We start from the raw sequence: 24,087 nt of genomic DNA, 5'->3' as shown, positions 1-24,087 counted from the left end.
TGCCAAATACCCAACTCTATTCATCCTATACATACTTGCTTTCTAAAGAAAAAAATAATAATCAAGTTGAAGACTTAGAGTGAGTGCCAGTATCAACAAAATTCCTAGGAGGAAAAAAAAAGAGAATCAGTCTATAAAATGTGGACAAGAGCAAATCTCTATATTTTTCTCAATATACTAGTGTATGCAATAAGAATAACAATTGAAAAAAAACCATGCATCCTTCCAGAGAGTGCTGCGAATCCCTTCGCTTCACGTGGTACATTCTCAGTAGAAGATGGGCATCGTTGCCAATGCATTGGGTGGTGGCCAGACGTCTTAATTAAATATATAAAATTGCAGTCTCTAGCCGAGTTTAATAATCCTCGTAAATTTCTTTGGAAACCAAGGGTTTATTTGTATGTATTTATTTATTTTACTAAGCAGCCCTTAGTATATCACAGTGAAAGTCGAGGAGTTCTTGAAAAGTCTGTGACACATTTTCAGTGTGTTCAGGAGACCCCTTGTGGCCCGACTTAGGTGAAACTAGCACCGACTGAGTCTTGGGGAAACTGAGGGCATCACATAAGCCAGAAAACAGGAAGAACAGAGCCAACATGTCTAACAGGAGGAGAATTTATCTTAAAAAAAAAAAAATCCTTTCGCCAGCTAATGACCTGGTCACTGAAAATCATCACGAGCACTTTTATTTAAAAATGATAGGCCTTATTTGATTATAGGTAACCATGATTGCAAACGCTTGCTGCAGGTGAAGCTGGGGCTACACAGGAGGGCAGAAATTGTGTGTGTGTGTGTGTGTGTGCAGGGTGGGGCGGGGGATCAGCTTCACTTCAAGCGCTCTTGAGATAACGGATGCACGTCCCTGACTCTCATTTCTGTATTTCCGCAGGTGACATTGTTCAACAAGAAATGTGCTCTCCATCTGACTCAGGTCCATCAAGCCCCCCCTGGACAGCACCTTTATAAATAACAAGGTTTTTAAATGCATGAAATGGGGGGAGGGAAGCACGGATTGCATGAACAGGTGTGCATTTGCTCCGCTTCCCCTCTTCTTTAAGACCGAGGTGGTGGCTGAGCTTCCTGCACCAGCGTCCTGATGAAGCCCTCTGGGTCCGGGTGCGGCTGGGACCACCGCCAGCTCTGACACTCTGGCCTGCGGGGCCGCTGCGCGTTTCCCAGGAGCCGCCAGGCGGCGCTGTGGCCCCGGAGCGCGGCGGCGGCGGCGCGGCGCGGCCCCTCCCCGCGGCGTCGGCGGCGGCACCGCCCTGTCCCAGCCTGCTTTGCGGGTAAACAGACATGGCCGACGAGGAAGAGCCGCAGGACGCTGCGCACGACATGGGCAACCGTCTCCCGCTGCTGCTCGGTAACGGGGCCCGGGCCGCGGGGCGGGCGGGAGCGGAGCGCGTGCGGCGTGGACGGGCCGCGTTCGGGCGCGGCCCCGGCGCGGGGTCGCCCTGGGCCGGGCGCGGGGGCTCCGAGCTCCCCGCTTACCCGGGGGGGGGATTGAGGGGCGCGGGGGCTCCGAGCTCCCCGCTTACCCGGGGGGGGGATTGAGGGGCGCGGGGTCGCCCTGGGCCGGGCGCGGGGGCTCCGAGCTCCCCGCTTACCCGGGGGGGGATTGAGGGGCGCGGGGGCTCCGAGCTCCCCGCTTACCCGGGGGGGGATTGAGGGGCGCGGGGCCGCGGGGCGGGCGCGGGGGGGGCTTGTGGGGACCGGGACCCCGTGCTCTCCGCCCGGCCCGCTGGGGATTTCGGGGACCCCGTGCTCTCCGCCCGGCCCGCTGGGGATTTCGGGGACCCCGTGCTCTCCGTCCGGCCCGCTGGGGATTTCGGGGACCCCGTGCCCTCCGCCCGGCCCGCTGGGGATTTCGGGGACCCCGTGCCCTCCGCCCGGCCCGGTGGGATTAAAGCCGGGGTTGCCACCTCCCCCCCACCCCCCGCGGCCCGCCCTGCAGCGCGTCTGACATCCCCGGCCCCGGCCCCGACCCCGGCCCCGGCCCCCTCCGTAGCGGGGAGCCTGGGGACGGGTCAGCTCAGGGCGGCGGGGGGGGGGGGGGGGGAGGGCGCTGCCCCGAGGCCACGCGAGCGCCGAGACCAGACACCCAGGCTCGGCCCTGCCTGAAGAAACTGGGGGCCGCGCTCTCTCTCACACACACAACAATTCGGCTCCTCTTCCTTCCTCTGACTTTCGGGAACATCCGGCCTCTGGCCTGGTGTTAGGAGCCCCGAGTGCCAGGCGGATGTGGAACGGTTTATACAGAAGATCCGTGTCGTGCGGGAGGCCCGAGGCGATCAGTCGCTGTATGAAGGGCTCCCCACCCCCCACCCCCTCTTCCCCGAGCTCACTGGGCCCAAGAGTTGTGGGGATGGAAAGACGTGCAATGCCGGCTGGACTCTTGGTCGAGGTCCCGTTCGAGGTCCGGCTGGAGAAAGCGCTGGTGCCCAGGGACAGTGGATTTGCTGCAGATAAGTGAATGCCGCCGAGCATCCTCTTCAGTGTCTTTTCTCCTTTCAGGGCTGGCAGTGTAACCCAGCGCCTCCCTTTCTAGCACTGAGCCCCCCCCCCCATATGGTTCTTCCCAGGGAAGGATCGCCGGTGTAGGGGGTCAGAAGAACTGGGGAAGAAGAGCCTGGTGCGGTAGATGTGGCCATACACACACTCACTCAGGATGGGATTCCGGGAGAAAAGTTTCAGGAGATAAGTTGGGTCCTAGTGGTTGGGGAACTTGCATCTCCTCCCACTGGGGTTAGGGTTTGTGTTGTTTTTTCTTCCTGGGGTTGCTAATCAGCAGTTCACCTTGTTGCCTAAGGGCTACTGTGCTTGGAGTATTAGTTTGTCCTCTGGGAATAACATGGATTGAAAAACAAAAAAAACGGCTGAGGTGCATGCCCACCTCCTACAGGACACCCTTTCCACTTTCCACAACCCAAACCATGGTTAGCTACTGTGGCTGTTTTTGAAGCCAACCTAACTGAAATGCTAAAGGGGCAAGTGTGTCAGTGTTCCACAGACGAACTGAGCTGTTTCTTTAGAGACTTCAGCCCAACCGTGTAGTTGTCAAATCCAGTGTTGGAGGCAGAACGGTGAAGAGTGAGGATACAGATGTTCTGCTGGCATTCACACAGGCTTCTGCATGAGTCATCACTCTTCACCCTGGTAGCACTTAACAGTCTCCGAGGAAAAAGTCAGAAGTGAGGGAGCCTAGAGAAGTAGCTCTACCATCATGTTCTTCTAAATTAAATGTGAGTTTTATGTGTAGAGCAAATAATGGGCTGTCTATACATCCATGTAGTAAGGGTTGTTCTGAAGGGTAATCCTCTTTAAGTGTCAAGGAGTTGCCTGGTATTTGAGATATGAAGAATTCATCCAAGCTAAATGATGAAGTATTAATAGATAAACACAGCCGAGTCAGGGAAGTGGGATTTAGGCTATGTTTAGTAGGAATGAGCTTTGCATAACAAATGACACATTCCTATAGAGACTAGAAATCAGAGAGCTAAAATGTAAAGCAATCATTCCATCGTTTGAGCTAATAGTTAATGTAGTAAAGTGGGTCTCTCCAGGTGAAAGGCATGCTTCAGAATTGAGACGGAAGATTTTTTTCTCAGCAGTTTAAATTTTTTTCTTTGTTATCACCCATGAAACATCATTATTCTCAGGAGAAAGTATGTGTACGGTGATAGACCATTGGCTGCATACAGGCCGAAATGGTTATGTTCATCTCTTTGACCAGACCTTCTATGTACTTATAAAAATGAATAACCCCAGGCAGTTAACCATATTGTAAAACATTTGTATTTTCTGTCAGTGACCTACCTAGAAATGGTTTATCTTAAATAATGATGGGCACAAAGGAAATCAATGGAGTGATTGCTAATAACTTTCTAGGTTGAGACACTTTGAGGATGTTTAAAGATAGATGAATCATGAGGTCAGAAATGAGAGTAAGTCTTTAGAGTCTCACTCCCAGCCTCGACACACGACATAATTTGTTATGAGGAGAACCTGTAGTAGACTAATAGCGTCCCTGGCCCCCTGGCCCACTGGCGTCTACGCCAGTAGGATTCTCTTCCGCGCGACACCCACCCATATCTTCCCATGTGGCCATTCACGGGACGGGGAGATCCACCCTTGTCCTGGATCTCAGGTAGGAAGATGACAGGATCGCACAGGCCGGACTTGATCCCGTGACATGGACAGGACCGGCTCCTCCATGATTGGAAGACATCTGTATTTGTAGTGTAGTTTTTTCTGACTTCCATTCTTGTCTCTGCTAGGGTCAGCTTTAGTTGTAATTTAAGAAATGTGTATGGTAAAAGCTTCCTGGGGTATTTCTTTTAAAGTACGTCTTATGTTTCATGGCAACTTTATTTTCAAAGTTAAACTCTTCACAAAGTAAAATGTTTGTGAAAATAATTATAGAAGCACTCACTTTAAAATAAGATAGTGACAGCCAAGGTGTAATGTCCCTGGGAAAACGCTGCAGCATTATTTCTGGCATGTTCTTATGTTATCTTTATTCAGTTTTAGTTAACAGATCTTTGATTACTTGATTAGTTTCTTCTGTTTTTTTTTTCTCTTTTATTAGCTCTTTAAAGCTAAGAGCTGGAAAGAAGCTCAGAGATAGTCTTGTTTAAGTTTATTTAGGTGTGAAATGCCTGAAACTGAGAAGAGAAAATGTATACAGGAGAATTGACACAATATTTCCTTTGCCCGGCTGTAGTGCTTATCACAGCACCCTTCAGAGTAGGCTTTCCTTAGTCCTTGGCTTTCAGAGGGCCCAGTGGGAAATCATGCATCTGTGCTCTCCCTCCCTAAGAAACCACAGCCTCGGGCTCAGCATGAGAATTACAATTTACAGCTTTGCAATTGAGAGGGTATACAAATTACCCAACTTTTCAAAGCAGTCAAAGCCTTCAAAAGGAAGGGAAACTGAGAAACCAGAGAGAGCGCCATGACAGCTTCAGGGCAGTGTGGAACCTTGGAGGGGTCCAGTAACAAAGAGCCACTGCGTAGAACCAGGAAAGTCCACTCATCACGTGGAGAGTTTAATTAGTAGTAATGTGTTAATATTAATGACTGTGTTGCCACAGTGTACCACACTAATATACCATGTGGACTGTAGGGGAAAGTGGAAATACAGGAACACTATACTGTCTTTCCAACATTTCTGTAAATTGTAAACTGTTCTCAAATAAAAAGTAGATTGAACTTTAATAAAAAACAGGAGGCAACCATCTCGTGGGGAGCGCGGCGGGACCCCTTCTCTGCTGCGTCCTTGCCACTGTAGAGGTCGCCGATGTGCAGTCTGGAGCCTCTTTTCTCTAGGATGGTGGGTTTGGAAAGGAATTCAATGTTTTTAGTGTATCTCATCTTTTTTGTACTTCAGCAGAGAGTGAAGAAGAAGATGAAATGGAAGTTGAAGACCAGGATAGCAAAGAAGCCAGAAAACCAAACATCATCAACTTTGACACCAGTTTGCCAACCTCACATACAGTATGTAGTCCCTACACATCCACCTGTGACAAATGGCCATAAAGTTAAGGGACTCACTTTTAGCTATATATTACCCCGCATGGAGATTGGGGATGAGGACACGGGTTTTTCTTTCAGTGAATAAGCAGAATAATATATTTAGCAGTTCAGTACTATGTCTGGTATAATTCTTTGAGGGCATAGTCTATTTTTTCAGTAGATAAACTTGAAACCACTTTTTTAACAGCTTATTAGTGGGCCAAGCTATAAACCTTTGTGGAGTTGTCACTTGCTTACAGCTTTGTTACCAGTGGACCTTAGTACATGTTCTCCCGACTACTGGGAGCTGGGTGCCATTCTATGTACCAGCCTTGTAGTAGGCTTGTCATTTGTGGTATTCGGACATAGACAAGTTTCTTCTGTTGGTAAATATTCTTTTTTTATTGGGGGGTGGGGGGGTCCAGTCGTGGGCCTGAACTCTGGGCCTGGGCGCTGTCCCTCAGCTCTTCAGCTCAAGGCTACCACTTGAGCCACAGCGCCACTTCCGGCTTTTTTCTTTTTGCTTATGTGGTGCTGAGCAATCGAACCCAGGGCCTCAAGCATGCAAGGCAAGCGCTCTACCACTGAGCCACCTTCCCAGCCCCCTGGAAAATATTCCTGAATGTAGTATATGTTAGATTCTTCATAAGATTTGAGATTCTACTTCTAGCAGTAAATATTAGATGGAAAAAGAAGATTTTCATGTAGGATGTTTGTATGCAAATTTATTGTATAAATAAATATTAGTATTCTGTTGGAAATTTCTGTGCATCTGATTAGTTCTTGGCATTCATGCGTTGCTCTTGGATTTGTGCTGTGTGTCTGTCTGACGTGGTGTGTGTTCTGAATAGTACCTGGGCGCGGATATGGAGGAGTTCCACGGCCGAACTCTGCATGACGACGACAGCTGTCAGGTGATCCCTGTGCTGCCGCAGGTGATGATGATCCTCATTCCCGGGCAGACTTTACCTCTGCACCTCTCTCGCCCTCAAGAAGTCAGCATGGTGCGGAATCTAATTCAGAAAGATAGAACCTTTGCAGTCCTTGCATACAGGTAAAGTTACTTACCACCGTCCTTCCCTTGTGTAGTCTCAACCCACGTCAGTGTTGAAGTGGAAGCTACGTATAGAAAATGTCCATAAGAGTATGAGGTTGCCTGGTGCTGGTGGCTGTAGTCCTTACGACTTAGGAGGCTAAGATCTGAGGATTGACATTTGAAGTTGGCCCGGGCAGGAAAGTCTGTGAGACTCTTGTCTCCAGTTAACCAAGAGGCCAGCAGTGGAACTGTGGCTCAGTGGTAGAACACTAACTAGCCTTGAGCACAAAAAGCTCAGGGTAGTGCTCAGGCCCTGAGTTCAAGTCCTTAAAATCAGCACCTCCTCACACACAGAATGTGAGGTAAAGAATTTTGTTGAGAAAAGTGTGAAAGTGTAAACTGGACTACCTTTTTTCATTTTCATTACCATGTTAGTGTTGAGAATTTTGAAAAACTTACTCTGTTATATTTAATGAAGAACATTTCTAAAAATTAGTTTCTGGAACTCTCTTTGTTTGAAAAGGACTTTTATATCTTAATGTAAATGATTACTTTTCTGAGAGTCATTTCATCTTTCTCAGAATTCATAAGGTGTGCCAGGATAAATCAGTAGTACTTCAAGTAGTCCATGGTAAATACCGGAAGTCTGTAGCAGAGACAGGAAATAAAAGCAGGAAGTGTTCTTTGTTCATTCTGTCCTTGCCCCGCTGCTCCCCTAGTACAGAGCTGCAGATAAGAAGCGGAAATGATTGTCTAACAAAGGCAGACACTATTTGGTCTGGGTTGAGTGTGGAAATGCTGTTAGGGAGATGGAATTTGAGAGCAGAACAATTTAGTTGGACTTTATTTCAAAAACAAAATATAAGCAAAATGGCTGGAGTACTTGTCTAACATACACAAGGTCTTGAGTTCAATCTTCAGTACAAAAAAAGTTAATTGTGTTTTAAAACCTTTGGGTGGTAGTAGGCCTTGCGCCTGCTAAGTACTCTGCTGTGTCAGCAGTCCCCCAGCCCTTTTGTACCTTATGTTGAGGTAGGATCTTGTGTTTTTTGCCAGAGCTGCGTTCAGCCCATGATCTTCCTAGCTAGACTCCCAAGTAGCTCAGGTCATATAGCTGTGCACTGCCACACCCCTCTTCATTTTTGAGATAGGTCATGCTAGCTTTATGTGTGGGCTAGCTTTGAACTGTAATGATCAAGATCGCTACCTCCCAAGGAGCTAGAATTAAAGGCCTGAACCACCACCATGCCCACCTGGGAAATAATACTTTAAAACGTTTAATTCTAGATCATTTCAGTCATTAACATTCTTTTCCCCAAAGGGGGTTAATTGTACATCTTGAAGCTTTGTTGCATATCAATGTAATTTTCTTTTAGTCAGTCCTGGGGCTTGAACTCAAGGCCTAGGTATGCTTTCTGAGGGTGTTTGTTTGTTTCATATGCTCAAGGCTATCATTCTACCACAAGAGCCATAGCTTCATTTCTGGCTTTTTATTAGCTTATTGGAGATAAGAGTCTTCTGGACTTTCTTGTTCAGGCTGGCCTTGAACTTGGATCCTTAGATCTCAGTCTCCTGAAAAGCTAAGATTAGAGGCACCTGGCTTTATCCATGTAATTTTTAAATGTTGCACTGAAGATTGAGTGTTGTAAATTGTTTTCCCATATATCTTGCTTTTGGCAACATTGTGTATTTAAAAAATTGTTAAAACTGCATTGATGCTATGTGGAAAAATGAACTATGTAACTGTGGGCAGGGACAGAAGAGGAAAATTAGGAGAAAATGAAGGAAGGGATGACACTGTCCAGAAAAAAAAATGTACTTATTACCTGACTTATAAAATGGTAACCCCTCAGTACACCTTAATAATAACAACGCAATTGTGTTTAAAAAATTAAACATTGAAATCTTCCCTCTTAATATGTTCCTTGGAAGTAATACACAGGAGAGGGAGGCGCAGTTCGGAACCACAGCAGAGATCTATGCCTACCGAGAAGAGCAGGACTTTGGAATCGAAGTCGTGAAAGTGAAAGCAATTGGCAGACAGAGGTTCAAAGTCCTTGAGCTAAGAACACAGTCAGATGGGTAAGAAGTACCTTGTCTTAAACCTTTGTGAGCTTCTCACAGTTCAGTGGTTTGCTGGGATTTCGTTTTTTATTTTGTCTTACTGAATTTTCCTATTTTGCGAGTTTGAATTAGTTGTTCTCTTTCCCAGCAGTTTTCAACCTTGGTGGGCCACAGAACCATCTGCAAAGTTTTGGGAAATGTATAAGCTTGAGTCCCAACCTAGCCTCATCCCCAGAGAGGGGTTTAGTGTGTGGTGAGGCTTAAAATGATTTCCAGGTGATTGTAATATTCCTCCAAATTTGAGTATGGGTCAAAGGGAAGTGTCTTTTGAGTGTGGCTTCTTTGGGATGCAGACCTTCTCTCCAGAGCGTAAGGGATAGAGACCTAGGTAGGGAGCTGTGTGCAGGCATTCTGTGCCGAACTGTGCCAACCTCCAGTATGAATTTTCTGTCACACACACAAAGTGATTGAGAAACACCTGAGTCCTGTTGCCTTGTAGGGTTTCAGAGTTTACCAAGAATTGTTTTTAGTGTTACCCATTTAGGTGTAGCTCATGTTAGAATTGTTTGTATAGTCACTGAAAACTTTTTTTTTTGTGGCAGTGTTGTTAAATGCTAATTACCTTAATTAAGCCTCTCAAGAAAAAAAAGGGATAAGGCTTTTTCTGGACCATTGGCTGTTCTCTGAAATTGTGATCCTCATCTCTGCATAAAGGGATCTGTTTTATAGATAGCTTGTTGGATGTCCCTTTATTCTGGGGAATTGGCCTTTGATCTGTGGCCAGAATTGAACATCTCATCCTATCCCTGGGCTGCACCTGTCATCTTCAGGACAGAGAAGTTTTGGGGGTTTTGTTGAAGATTTAGAAGAATGTGAGCTGTGTGAGCTCAGGGTGGCCTTCATTCCTAAATGGGACCTTCCGTGGGCTTTCATATCTCTGCACTGTGGAACTAGAGATTTCATGTGAGTTGGGCTACCAAACCTCTTGGGAGATGGGGGTGCTGAGTTCTTCCTAGTGTTTCCATAGAACATTCACTCTGTGCTCGCAGCTCACGTAGCCCTGAGGCTTACAGTAATAAATGTCCTACAGGACAGAGGAGCCATGGAGGACTCTGCACTGTCATCATCAGCCAGTTGTTTGTTACTGTGGATTTTGCTAAGTTCCTTCTTCAGATTACTACTCATCTACATGCTTCATACAACTTTATTTTTGAGTATTATTATTATCGTTTGCTAGAAGCCAAATGGAAATTGAATTAGGACAGTGTATTTCTCAGCTTACCTTGACTTTAGGGCTATTTGATTGTGTAAAAACTCTTGAACACAAGATGGCAGTAAATCCTTAAGTGTGCAGTCATTTGAAAGAATGTAGTTTGATGGCAGTGAAGATTAAAATCCATCTGACAGGACTAGACAAGACTTTGAAAGGGTGTGTCCCCTAAGTAGTGCATAAGCCTCTTAAAGTCTCTCAGAAGATGTCTTTGTTTCAGAGACCTCTGTGGAATTGATTGCCCTGGCTTTAGTCTGTGTCTCTAGCCCCACTAGGAATTTGCCTGTAGTCATATAAAAAGCAGTTCCTTGAGTCCACGTCCTGAATCCCAAACTAATTTCCTGTGCAGTATACCAAAATGTCTCCAGAGCATATGGGAAACTCAAGGTAGTTGTACTTTTCTCCTTTACATGTAAAGGATGTCATATGAATAAAAAGTATATAGCTTCTTTCTAGCCTTCCCTATGTTGTCTTTGTTTCTTTGGCATTTTCTGCATATGTGAACTTTTTCTTTAGTGAATGAAAACATAGGAAGTCTCATTGGGTCAGTGTAGGATCCCTCCTCAGAAATCCCTATTTCCTGAGTGCATAGCAAAAGTATGGTTAACGCCTCAGTGGAATTACAAGAGGTAAGCCCTTACCTGCCTTGATAAGGCCAGTAATTATCAGGCAGAAAGTTAGACATAGATCTCAAAAACATTTCAACCAGAAAGGTATAAACGTACGGTCATTACATTTTCTTTTTTGAGGCACAAATGAGGTGTTTTCTTGAAAGTACATTATAGCCATAGATATTCTTGGTACTTCATTATTCACTATCCATTTACAGTGTATACCTCTAGGTTTTCTTAAAGAGTGTCTGAAGACAGGCAACTCAAGTACAGAATCGGTTTGGATTTGTATACTTTTTCCTAATATTGGAGATGTCTACCTAATTTGAAAGCAGTATTTATGTTTTAATGATCCTTACACTTTCATTTCACTCATTTTATACCACAAATTGCTAGAATCACACAGCAACTGCCATAAACACATTGGGAAGAAACAGAATTAGCTTAAGTTGGAAACAGAAGTCAGTGGTGGAGGGAGCCAGGCCTGTGCACGCGCCAGGGCCTCAGGAGTGCTGACTGGAGACCACATGGGGCAGCCCTTGGTCCCCCGAGGCCGTTCCAACAGCTGGTACCGCAGATGCAGCCATGGCTCCCATAACAGAAATGTTCCTAGGTAGTGAAACAGCCATGTAGTGGTTGGATAAAAACACCAAGCCGTTTGAGACACATGTAGATATTTCATGAATAGAAATAACAGAATTTTATAACTTTTCATAGGTCAAGACAGTGGGGATGATGAAAGATGACTTTCAAAGTCTTAAGATGAGACAGACGCATCTACTCAGTTTCAAAGTGTTTTGTTCTATCATTGTAGTTATATATACTCTTTCCTTCCAAAGCTATGCCGAAGGAGATCCAGAGCCTCCTTGGAAGCTGCCTCATGTGCTCAGCCTCTCTGTTTGCATTCATTTCTAAGGTGTTTGCAGTTATGGTAGTCTCCCGTAGCATTTTGGAAATGACTAGTGTTTTGCTTTCAAAAAAACCTTTCTATTTTGATCTTTTGCATACTCACATGAAATGTTTGAGAATGAAAAGAGGGGGGCACAGGGAAATAAAAGCTACATGCAACTTTCCAGGTGTTTTAACCATCTATAAATGGGTTTGTGACCTTTTTTTTCCTCCTTCCTATGATCCTCAGGATGATTTCTGGCAAAGAATGAAAGTAAGAATGAGCTGTGGAGGGAAGGGGGGAGTGGGGAGGCTTGGCATTGCCAAGGACTCCAACGACATCAATGTAGAAGTGCCAGGTAAGCAAGGGTAGTAGGTTTTGCACTGATACTGAAAAACAAACTGTTTGAGAAATGACTGTCCCTTTCTATTAATTCCACAGGGAGACTGAAAACCTTACATTGTCTTTGGTATTGACTTTTTGCCTTGTGAGATAAAATTATTTTCTGAAAACTTCTTGTATCTTACCATCCGCATTTGGCAAATACATTCCAGCAAAACTGGAGAAACTTAGTGTTTAAGAATATCCTGAGTGTTGTAGATTGAGTCTGTTTATCTTACAAATGAACACCATGCTTGGTTCTCTTTTAGAATCCAGCAGGCTAAAGTGCAAATTCTTCCTGAGTGTGTGTTGCCTTCCACCATGTCTGCAGTGCAGTTAGAGTCCCTCAATAAGTGTCAGATATTTCCTTCCAAGCCTGTATCGTGGGAAGACCAGTATTCATGTCAGTGGTGGCAGAAATACCAGAAGGTGAGAAACCAACTTTTTATGTGTCTTCTAAAAATGGCAAGTTCCATTTTACCTGACTTAAGAATCATAAACAACTGTCATGTTTCATTCTCCAGATACCTTCTGTGGCAGAACTCTGGCTGTATTGATCCTAGTTGGAACTTTTGAAAATTTCACAGATGGTTATTTAAGGAATAGCAGTTCACAATAAAGTACAGTGCCACAGTTGTAAGGCATTCTTGATAATAGCTTTTTACCAGTTGTGTATTAATTATCGTTTGTGATGTTTAATTCCATAGCAATTTCTGTGATCTTATCAGATATTTGGTTGAACATGGTGCTGCATGTCTGTATTACCAGCTGTTTGGGAGGTGGAGGCAAAACTAGCCTGCCAAGAGAAGTTGACAAGACCTTAACTAAAAACTAATCTGAAGCTGATGCTCATGGTGTATACCTGGAAGCTAGCTAACACTCAGGAGGCTAAGACCTGAGGAACTTGGTTTGAAGCCAGCACAGTCAAAGTCCATGAGACTCTGAACCACCAAAAACAGCTGGAAGTGAGGCTGTGGCTCATGTGGTAGAGTTTTAGTCTTGAGCAGAAGAACTAAGAGATAGTGCCCAGGCTCTGAGTTCAAGCCCCTCTGGCACAAAAAAAAAAAATAAAAAATATAATTAAATAACCAGCAACAAACAGGGCTACAAGCACAGCTCAGGCTAGCAAGCAAGAGGCCCTGAGTTCAAATCCCAGCACCACCAAAAAAATATGTAGAGAGCATGGTTCCAGTAGTAGAGCACTTTCACTGGAGGGAAAAAAAAAAAAGAAATGATTCACTTAGGATAGCACTCAGATAATAGAAATAGAGAATATTCTATTTTTTCTAGGCCTCTAATTTTTTGTTTGTTTGTTGTTTTTTGTGCCAGTTCTAGGGCTTGAACTTAGTGCCTGGGCATTGTTCCTTAGCTTCTTTTGCTCTCCTACTTGAGAACTATTGACCTCGCAAAAATGGACTTGAGGCTTGACGCTCTTTATAAGTATTGTTTGTTTGAGCTACGTGCTGGTGACTTACACCTCTAATCCTAGCTACTCAGGAGACTTGAGAATTGAGGATCATGGTTCAAAGCCAGCCTGGGCACTAAAGTCTGTGAGACTCTATCTCTAAAATAACTAGCAAAAGCTGGGCTGGAAGAGGGCCTCAATATTGGAGTACCAGCTGAGCAAAAATGAGGCCTTGAGTTCAAACTGCATTACCAGCAAAAGAATTTCTATTTTAAGCAGTGGTCAAGCCCCTTTTTAAGCAGCTTCAAGGCCCTGGGTTCAGTGAGTGAGCATTGGTTCTTATGATGTTCTTCTGGCTAAATAATTCTCCTTAACCATTTATGAGATGCGTATCTTCACATATAAAATAATCACTATTTTTCATTCTTGCTTAAAGGGAAAATGTACTGGTTTCTAAACTGGCCTTTTCAGACTTCATAAATGTTTTTATTTTAACATAAAAGTTCTTTGTTAATTATCCCTTACTCTTTGTAGTTAGAGTAATGAAGGTTTTAAATGTAGGTGTCAAATAGTGGGTCCTGTGGAAATGAGCATAGATTCTTCATGAAGGGGTCTTCTACGTTTGACCACATACTTTCACTTGCAGTGTTCTTTCTGTAGAATTCCTCTGGTTGTAAAGGAAAGTTTGGATTAAATGGGTACTTGAAGGGCCTCAGGCACATGAATTACTGTGTGGGTGTGTGTAGACTTCTTAGTCTGTGTACTTCAGCTGACCAAATCTTACACAGTACAAAATGCTTCAATGAGTATTTCTAAAGATTCTAGTATATGATATAATTAGCCTGCTTAAAGACTTCCAAACAGCCTTAAGAGTAGGATTGTTAAGGTGTAAGGTATTATCACTATGTGTGTAAAGCTTCTGTCCCAAACCTGATACAGATACTTTAAATCTCCTGCTGGCTGGGGAAAATTTTGCTTTCTTAGTAATTTTGAACATAATTTTAACTAAGAGTATGTCAAGGTTAGCTATCAATACGTAGTCTCGATAGAACGGTTTGGAATGTGGCCTGTTTGTTTTTTTCTTCCCTTTTATGTAGTGGAATTGTTTTGTTTCTGTGTTCTGAGTCACAACTAAATATGACTTAACCAAGCAGAATGCTCCTGTGTTTTCCTTGTACATCTTATATAATAATTTCATGGAAAGTGTGGATCCATGTGTTTTCCTGATAAGATTTCCCCTTCTTCCAAATTGCTCACCATTTTAAGCTCAGTGATGTCATAGATGAGTGTTTTTCACTTTACCTCCTCTTTGGGTCAGTTTGTTTATGTTGTATTATGACGTGTTGTAATCGCTGCTGATTTGTGTAAGTACAAATACAGCTAACATGCCTCCTCACTGATGTTCTTTAGCTAGTTTCTCATGACATTGTGGCTGTTTGTAGTCAGGTGGTTTACCCCACCCAGCTTCTTCTGTGGGTATGGCTGCATTTGCTTGTAAGCCTTAGGGATCCACAGTAACATACTCTGCTGCAGCTCTTACTACCAAGAAGGAACTGCTACTTTCTAGTTTATTGGAGTGAATTAGTTGTATAATTTACTTGGTCAATTATAGTAGAAATTGAAACAGTAAATGGACATCTTTGGTTACTGGTTACTGTTTAAAGTGGGAAGTGGTGCTGTGGCTCAAGTGGTAGAATGCTCACCTTGAGCTGAAGAGCTAGCTGAGAGACAGCGCCCAGGGCCAGAGTTCAAGCCCCACAACCAACAAAAAAAGAAAAAAGGAAGGAAATCAATGGGCATGATTTAATCTTTATATTTGGTGTTCTTGCATTTCCTTTCCATTTTAACTGTCCTTCAAAGACCCATTTAGTTAGAATTCTACATTTTCTTTAATATCCTCCATTGTGGGAAGGTAAAGCTAAAGCCATAGTTAATACGTAGTGGATTCCACCCCCCCCCCCCCCAAAAAAGTGAGAGGGATTCACGTGCAGGCCTTTTTGCTGGCTTGTAGTAGTAAATCTTTTCCCAGAATAAATAGTATAGAGAAGAAAATCAGGCACTGGTCATTTTTAGGTGCTTAAACTCTTTGTCTAATATGAAGTTGATAATCTTGCTAGACTCAGATATAAAATAGGACTCATAAATTGGAAGCTATCTACAGGATGTCACTTTGGGCAGTTGCTTTGTCAAAGCTCACTAGTGTTTTCTGGCATATTTCTCTGCAGTATGTGTAATTAACATAAAGCACTTCACAAATATGAAGAGCTCCTTAAAGTATTTAACTGATTTGTAAATAGAGCTTGTAGAATCTGTTGGAATAATTCCAACAAGAATTTTAGATGTGCTCTGAAAAGGCATTGCAGCTACGTAGCTTTCTTATGGTGGGTGGCAGAGTGGCTTTGCTCTCCTGTTCTGCCCTAACATTCTGTTCCACTTAAAATTGGAATTTGTATGTCCACAAATGATTTATTCTTATTCACTGCCTTATCTTCATATGGGTGCCAGATAAACTTACAAATTTGGACACTTTTTGTGCTGGAGAAGTAATCATTTTAAGGTGCAAAATACATTTGAACAATTGAATTGGACGTGTGTCAGCCCACCAAACTGAAACTTTATTGGATCCTTGTCATTTGTGATTCAGTTTTCTACTAAATCTAAGCCCACAGATACGTAAGCCCCGGAACATTAGGTGCTTTAAAGTATGTTGAATAAGTGGTAGGCAGACTTCCTGTGACAAATCCTAGCTCCTCAGCATTTACTATCTGCGACTGTTAACAAGGTATCTATCTTCTGAGGGTGTAGATACTTCTTTCCTTGTCTTTAAAATGGTAATATTACTATCAGCCATTAATTTTCTTGCGAGAGGCAATAAAATTCTTGCCACAGTATTAACAGTTGCTACTGCTATTACTAAATATTTGGTTATCTTCTGTGTTATTGGTAGCATTTTTTTTTTAATTCTGCAATTGGGCCTTGACAACAGTTCCTGGCATTATTTAGTCTTAAAAGTACAACTTCCTGGAAAGCACATTATGGTCTTATGGTCTGATTCTTAGGCATAAAGCACTGTCTGAGGAGCCAGGAGGCTATTCCAACCAATCTTTGTGTAGCCGTGGCTATGAGGACATTTGTAGTAATGTGTGTGGGGTGTGTGTGTGTGTGTGTGTGTGTGTGTGTGTGTTTTCATTAAATGACCCCGTGTTTGAGCTGCAGCTCAGGGGTGTTTGAGAATAGGTCTGTCCTCTCCCATGCAGCAATTCCTAAAATACTTGAATACAAGTATGATCTCCTCGAGAGACACCTGCCAAGGTCAGTCCTCCAACCTAAGACTTCCTCTTTAACAGTATTTCTGTTGTGATTAGTATAGAATATAGCATACTGTTTCTTTCCTTAGATTTTAGATTTGTGATACAGTGAGGCTGTACAGCACAGTTGTACACAGGTGCAGTGTCAGATAAGTCCTCCAATGTGTACCTACATCTCTCTCCTTTTGTACCTGTTCTTATGGTCTTGCAGATTCAAGAGTGTGACCTTGCTTCTTTGTCTGGTGCTTTACTTTTTCTCTCCAAATTTCATGTGTCATACTGTGTCATAGTGGTTTTGTTCTGTTTTGCTGTGATGTACAGACGTTTGAACACTATGGATTTTGCTCTACTGATCTTTATTTAGTGTTTAAAGTGCTTTGGTCTGCTGCCTAGCAGCAGTATAAACTAGTATAAACTTTCAGCTGTAAAGATGCATTGTTGATGTTTAGCTTGTCCCATTTGTTGCTTTAATGGCATTGCTTCAATCCATATTTCAGTCATATTCTGTGTTCTAGAACAAATTGGCTTCCTTTAAAAGCCTTTGGAGTGCGTGCATTTATTATTCTAAATGACAAATTTCAAGGGTTACAGTTTTCTGCAGTATTGAGTAATGTGCTGTGCGTAGTCTAGGAGCAACAAGCTATCGTGCAGCCTAGGCGTTGAGTAACTTAGAGCTTCTGTTAGTGCACTTTTGATGGCTGCACAGTGCGGGCACCACAGAGCAGCACAGATCTCACATGGTAGTCACCTAACCAGGAGACATACTTTTGTACTTTTTCAATAGGAATGACAGTTCTAGCCCCAGTATGTATTTAGAGTATAAAAACATGATTGTCAAGCATAAAAATATCTATTATGTTATTAGCTATAATATGCTTTATTGAAAACAGAAAATGGTTTTGCAGGATAAAACCTGTTTTCATCTGTTGCACTTTCAGGTTATTTTCCTGCTTTTAAGTGACTTTTTTTGTTTGTTTGCAGAGGAAGTTTCACTGTGCAAATCTGACTTCATGGCCTCGCTGGCTGTACTCCTTATATGACGCGGTAAGTATCCTAAACTTGTATGGTAAACTCTGTCCTGCGGAAGGATCATGAAAGTGGGGCCGCCCTACCAGGACTTACCCTCTGTAGTCTGCCATTTTCAGAAGAGCGCCAGTGACTACGCTTGAAGGAGACTGTTGGATATACCCTTACAGTCTGACCAAAGTCACCTTTCACAGCTGTCAGTGACTGTAAGGACATGATACCATGAAAAATTTCAAGGTTTATTGAACATCTGAAAATCTGTTGGGAGAAGTGATAGACACAAACAGCAAATAAGTCTCAGATACCATTTTTCTTTGGGTTTCCCCTAAACAAGATCTTTAAATCATTTCTCTTGATCTCTAGTCTAATAAGCATGTTCCATGAGTGCTTCTGTTCCCGGTTTTGTTTTGTTTTTTTGTCGGTCGTGGGGCTTGAACTCTGGGCCTGGGCGCTGTCCCTCAGCTCTTCAGCTCAAGGCAAGCACTCTACCACTTGAGCTACAGCGCCACTTTCGGTTTTCTGGTGGTTTATTGGAGATAGGAGTCTCACGGTCTCTCCTGCCCGGGCTGGCTTTGAACCGCGATCCTCGCCTCCTGAGTAGCTAGGATTACAGGCATGAGCTACCAGCGCCCGGCTTGTTCCCGGTTTTAATAGCAGGCATCGCCATGCTTTTATCAAAACCACACTGACTGTTGGAGTAGCTTAGAGAATCTACAAAAGACTCAAGGCTCAAGTTCTGTCACTCTGCTTTGGAGCAAATTACTTCTGTAAATATAGGGAAAGTGGAGTAGAAATTGGCTGATATTCAACAAGTATTACAAGTTCCCCTTAGGTGAATCACTGTGCAACAAATCCAAAGTCCTGGGAAAGCTGACCAAGTAGGTTTTGAGCACTTAGGACACGCATATCATTTATGGGAAAGGTAGCGGTTCTCTATTCTTCAGCTTTTGAGCCATTATGGAACAGGCTGAAGAAAAAAATAAACAGCATTTTTAGTAGTAAATAGGTTCCAGATAAGATGTGCAGACAGCAAATGCTAGAGCAGTGATCTGTAAGGCCACAGTCTGGTGTACTGAGCCAGGAGAGGCTTTGAGTAAGCCCTAGAGGAGGGACCAGTTCCAAGCAGAAGCCAACAGACACTTGCAGGGCAGCTGGGAGCATCCTTGGGTCAGATGGACGTGGGTGAGAAGCCTGCTGCATTGTTTCAGTGTAACACACTGGAACTTGGGTGTATGGTTTGAGATCTTACTGCCTGTTGCATATAATGGTTCCAACTACTGTCAGTACAGTTTCATTACAAACTCACAGTAAATTTTAACAAGTCTGTGAACTTTACCATGGCTACTTTTATTTTTAACCAGGAAACCTTAATGGATAGAATTAAGAAACAGCTACATGAATGGGATGAAAATCTCAAAGAGGACTCTCTTCCTTCAAATCCAATAGGTATGAAAAGTCAACTTCTTTGCTGTGGCCTATATATTGCTGGAAGAAATTTAAGACATGGTTCAAATAATTCTGAGAAGCAGGCCATTTTGTTAATAATGAAATTTTGGGAATACTCTCATTTTAGCCAGATTTTCTACTCAAATTGGAATTAAGTCTGTCATTCAAATACAGTTCCTGAGCACAGACCTTTTTCTGTTCTTGCATTATTTTCAAGTGACTCTAGTTCTAGAATTTACACTTTTATATACACATAATATCATTTACATAGTGAAAATTAATTGACCTCTAACATGGGTTTGAGCCTTTGGTTTTATTTAAAGGAAGATAGTAATTGGTATGTTTTGGAGGATTTTTAATTTTAGCATCTGAAAATCCCTTTTTTTTTTTTTTAAGATTTTTCTTATAGAGTAGCTGCCTGTCTTCCTATTGATGATGTATTGAGAATTCAGCTCCTTAAAATTGGTAGTGCTATCCAACGACTCCGCTGTGAATTAGACATCATGAGTAAAGTAAGTAAAGTGAATGTTGCTGATACTCACGTTTAATCAAACTAGAAAACCATTTATTGTTGGGAGCAAGAGAGCTGTCACTAGTATTAAGTTATGTAGTCATGTAATTAGAGAAACTCTTGATTGCCTGTCACAGTTAAACACTTCGAAGTAGATTGAGCATTCAGATTTAATCCAAAGTGCTCTGAATGTTTTTCCTTTGAGGTTTCAGACCATTTTGAATTTGGGGACTAGGTGTGATCAGCCAGTCCATGCATGTATTCCAAAATGTAGAATCCCTGTCCCAAATTTGTTAAGGGTCAGTCAGTCAAACTGACTTACAATTTCAGCTGGCATCAGAGAAACTTTTAACTACTTTGCATTTCTCAACTATGAAACCAAATGATGATAATCATGGAACATTTGTGGTTATTTATTGCTTATAAAACTAAATGACCTTGTAAGGGTAACAGTCAGTACATGTTTAGCAGATCGTAGTTTTGGTGTTTTTATTCCACCCACATTTTCCAGTATTTGAAGGAATGTGGTGAAATATAACAAAAGAAGTTTCTTAGCTGGGCGCTGGTGGCTCACGTCTGTAACCCTAGATACTTAGGAGGCTGAGATCTGAGGATCATGGTTCAAATCCAGCCCAGGCACAAAAGTCTGAGACTCTGATCTCCAATAAACCACTAAAAAACTGGATGTGGCGCTGTGGCTCAAGAACTAGAGCGCTTGCCTTGAGCTGTGCCCAGCTCAAAGTTCAAGCCCCATGACTGACCCCCCAAAAAAGTTTCTTGATGCTCATCATCCCTGCTAACCATTTCCTCTTTAACTTCTTAGTGTACCTCCCTCTGCTGTAAACAGTGTCAAGAAACAGAAATAACCACCAAAAATGAAATATTCAGGTAAAATATTTATTTATGTACCCTTATACATTTCCAATTGCTTTATCAAAAATTAGGGTCAAGTCTTAATTTCCATTCCCACATATTTCCCTCCATTGCTTGAAACTATACTTAAGAAATATCCATGGAATTAACACAATTTAGGGAAAGGCCATTTTTCAGATAGTGAAGTCCCAGCAGCTGTGGCCATGTAAAGAATGGCAGTGGAGAACATCACTTCTGCCAAAGCAGGGCGTGCTTCTCAACAACTGATGTAACATGTTTGAGAAAGGCATCAGGGGCTAGGAAGGTGGCTCAGTGGTAGAGCGCTTGCCTTGTACGCATGAGGCCCTGGGTTTGATTCCTCAGCACCACATAAGCAAAAAGAAAAAAGCTGGAAGTGGCGCTGTGGCTCAAGTGGTAGAGCGCTAGCTTTGAGCTGAAGAGCTGAGGGACAGTGCCAAGGCCCAGAGTTCAGGCCCCACGACCGGACCCAAAAAAAAAAAAGAAAGGCATCAGTTGCCCAAGATGTTTTCACTAAACTTATTGTTGAATTTTAAAACTAACTTTTTCCTTTGGGGTATCATGTGCACCTACACAAAGGAATATCTGCTACCTTCCAATGATGACTCATACAAGATTCTGTTACTATAAAACTAAAAGATTAGCCAGGCATCAGTGATACACCGCTGTAATTCTAGCTACTCAAGAGGCTGAGCTCTGAGGATCATAGTTCAAATCCAGTCAGAGCAAGACAGTCTGTGAGACTCTTTCCTTCAAGTAGCCAGCAAAAAATGGTGGAAGTAGAGCCATGGTTCAAGTCGTAGAGCATCAACATTGAGCCAAAAAACTTAAGGGACAGTGTTTATGTGCCCTGAGTTCAAGCCTTAGTACCAACACAGAAGATTAAAATTCATCAGAAAAATCTAGTGATTGTCTTATAGTCCATGCTGTTTTTTGCTTTAGCTTATCCTTATGTGGGCCGATGGCTGCTTATGTGAATCCTCATGGATATGTGCATGAGACGCTTACCGTGTACAGAGCCGGCAACCTGAATCTCATAGGCCGGCCTACCACAGAGCACAGCTGGTTTCCTGGGTAAGAGGATGGTGATGGTGGTTTTTTTGTTGTTTTGGTTTAATGGGTAGAAAACCCCAAAGTTCTAAATAGAGTTGCTAGAATTACAATGAAAAGAAAACAGGCATGACATGAATAACTTAAACAGCCTTTATCCCATAAATAGACAAAAATGTCTTTATGAACTGTTTGCATAGTACCATTGAACTGAATATATGGAGAAAAAAAGGTTAACAATTACTGTTGTCCTGAAATTACTACATAGCTAATCCAAAGTTACTCTCTTCTGTTAGCGCTAAAAATTAGCTGTTTGCAATGATGCACATAACCTATTTGTGGATCATATTCTACAGTAATATCAAATCGATACAGAGAACACTGAATTCTTTTTCTTGTACTTACTTTACTTTACCCCAGTGGTTCTCAACGTTAAGAGTCTCAGCAACTTGTTAATTTCCTGTTATATTACCTTTAATAGCTAGCCCTATCACATTCTGTTCCACATATGGAGTCAGCCTTTGCTTTGAAAGAACCACAGTAGGAGTTAGTCAAGGCACTACAGGTGGGTCCCGTATCAACAGAGCTTCCAGTCAACTCTTCCTAGTTAAACTGTTCTTTGAAGATAGCAGGTTGACTGAGACAAACGTGTATGTGTGCAGGTGGGTTGCTGTTCCCCAACTTGGTACACTACAGAGCAACAAAGGGAAAATGTCTTTCCAGTGGAAGAAAAACCGAACCATAGCTTCAAATAATATAGCTTCAAATCATTAATATGGCCAATTATACATGAAAGCTGATATATTACCATAGGAAATGCAGAAGTGACCAAATACTTGTACAATGTTTCTGTGAAGTGTATGGTTTAAATCCCATGTAAGTCAGGCTAACCTCAAACTTGTAAATCCTTTGGCCTTGGTCTCAGACACAGTGGCCAGTCTTTTTAATTCTTCAAATTTGGCTCTTAAGAAATTTCTATGCAACAGATTTCCACGGCAGGCTTGGGTACTGAGTCATGCTTCCTTAGCTGCCATCTTCCCTTCATTTTATAGGTATGCCTGGACCATTGCCCAGTGTAAGATTTGTGCAAGCCACATTGGATGGAAATTTACAGCCACTAAAAAAGACATGTCCCCTCAAAAATTTTGGGGGTTAACCCGATCTGCTCTGTTGCCCACAATCCCAGACACAGAAGATGAACTAAGCCCAGACAAAGTAATACTTTGCTTGTAAATGGATGTAATATGGTAGCGGTAAAGATATGATCTGCTTTGGAAATTGCCTTTGATGCGTACACGTAAGTAACCAGCAACATTATGTATGAAGGGTTACAGTTTCTTAGTCCACCTGTATGGAAAAGTACACTTTCAGAGAGGATGAAAGGAAGTCTAGAATACAAGAAAACTCTTTGAAACTGATGCTACTGTTTGCTGTGTGCACACGCATGTGCGCTCACACACACACTCACACAGAACACTTTAATTCATCATGCATTGGCACCAGTCATCTGAGTGATCAAGTTCCAAGCTAGGGTGCCAAGCACAAGTTTCCTTTTGAATGCAGCAAGGCAGCGTACGTTATTTTTAAAGGATTCTGTTCTTCTCAATTTTCCTTAGCTCATACTGATTTGTAAATTTTGAAAATATTAAATATGAAGTTTGAGTTAAAAATCCCCATTTCCTTTACATGTTTCTTGGTGAAAAGTTTTTACTTGTGCATTTGCACTATTTATTTGAACTATAACCCTAGCTCCTAAAATGTTTAACTTAAACTACTATGGGGCTGAAATAACACTGTATTTTGCAATCTATTTCAGTTGATGTAACTGGAAGAAAATGTGTAAGTAAACTGACCAAAACTAAATTTAATGTTCCTTATTTAAATAATGTAACCAATTTACAACTGAACAATGGAGGTATAAGAAATAACTAAGATAAAATCCATAGATTGCTACCTACCTCTTTGCTTATATATATTTGAAGGTTTACTGAATCCTTTTACAGCTGTGTAACTTTGGTCTCATATCCTTCACTGATTTACATAACTCAAAACTAATCAGGTCAAATGTCTAATCAATTTCTAATACTGAGGCCAAAAACGGACTGTTAACTTTGTGTCAGTAAATGAAAATAAACTTCATTTGCACTGCATTCAGGACTTATTCTATCCTAATTCTGCAGCAGGAACTGCGGATCAAGCTTCAAAGCCAGCCCAGTCAGACCAATATGAGACTTCTATAACCAGCAAAAAGCCAGAAATGGAGGTGTAGAGCTCACATGGTAGTGACTGCCTTGAGTTGAAAAAAACTAAGTGAGAGCAAGAGAACTTGAGTTCAAGTCCCAGAATAGGCACACGCACACATGCACACACACACTTATACTCTAAAGGGATACTACGGGGAGATCTAGGACACTGCATCTCTGCAGACAAGTCAAAACACAGGCAGTGAGGGAAAAGCATCTCTCCTTTTTGCTCCTCAGAGGTAGCATCTCAGATTCATAGTACTGCCCAGAGACATCTTATACACCACAGGCTTCTGTAACAGTTAGTTAAATCTACATCATATAGAATATCCTCGTAGTACTTAAATGTTTTCAGATATTTTATATTGCATTTAATTACTAACCTGGGTAAAGTTGTAGTATAAACCCAGTTACCTTCCAAAACCAAGGGTAATATTTTACT

General features: G+C 42.4%; 1 protein-coding gene across 2 annotated transcripts; it reads left to right on the top strand.

Moving 5' to 3' along the window:
- The first annotated feature begins 1,275 nt into the window (after positions 1 to 1,275).
- Positions 1,276 to 23,552, top strand: Crbn (cereblon). Of its 2 annotated transcripts, none has more exons than XM_070018990.1 (11): positions 1,276 to 1,363; positions 5,390 to 5,496; positions 6,366 to 6,568; positions 8,483 to 8,632; positions 12,035 to 12,194; positions 17,460 to 17,522; positions 18,866 to 18,950; positions 19,347 to 19,462; positions 20,285 to 20,349; positions 21,295 to 21,426; positions 22,455 to 23,552. In XM_070018990.1, the coding sequence occupies exons 1-11, from the start codon at positions 1,297 to 1,299 to the stop codon at positions 22,633 to 22,635; spliced, it is 1,329 nt and encodes a 442-aa protein (XP_069875091.1). In that variant the 5' UTR covers positions 1,276 to 1,296; the 3' UTR covers positions 22,636 to 23,552. The 2 variants fall into 2 exon arrangements, with proteins under 2 accessions (XP_069875091.1, XP_069875092.1); XM_070018991.1 differs by having other exon boundaries at positions 1,292 to 1,363; positions 5,393 to 5,496.
- Positions 23,553 to 24,087: the final 535 nt, after the last annotated feature.

This window comes from Dipodomys merriami, unplaced genomic scaffold, assembly GCF_024711535.1.
Source record: "Dipodomys merriami isolate MVZ:Mamm:240054 unplaced genomic scaffold, mDipMer1.0.p SCAF_13, whole genome shotgun sequence".
NCBI classification, from domain to species: domain Eukaryota; kingdom Metazoa; phylum Chordata; class Mammalia; order Rodentia; family Heteromyidae; genus Dipodomys; species Dipodomys merriami.
The sequence above is the reverse complement of the archived record's forward strand: the minus strand, read 5'-3'. Positions and strand labels throughout refer to the sequence as shown.

Excerpts from the sequence above, each read along its gene's own strand:
- Crbn (XM_070018990.1), top strand. The coding sequence starts at position 1,297 with ATGGCCGACGAGGAAGAGCCGCAGGACGCTGCGCACGACATGGGCAAC. Across the intron at positions 6,569-8,482 it reads TTTGCAGTCCTTGCATACAG|TAATACACAGGAGAGGGAGG; the intron begins GTAAAGTTACTT and ends GTTCCTTGGAAG. Across the intron at positions 17,523-18,865 it reads TGTACTCCTTATATGACGCG|GAAACCTTAATGGATAGAAT; the intron begins GTAAGTATCCTA and ends ATTTTTAACCAG.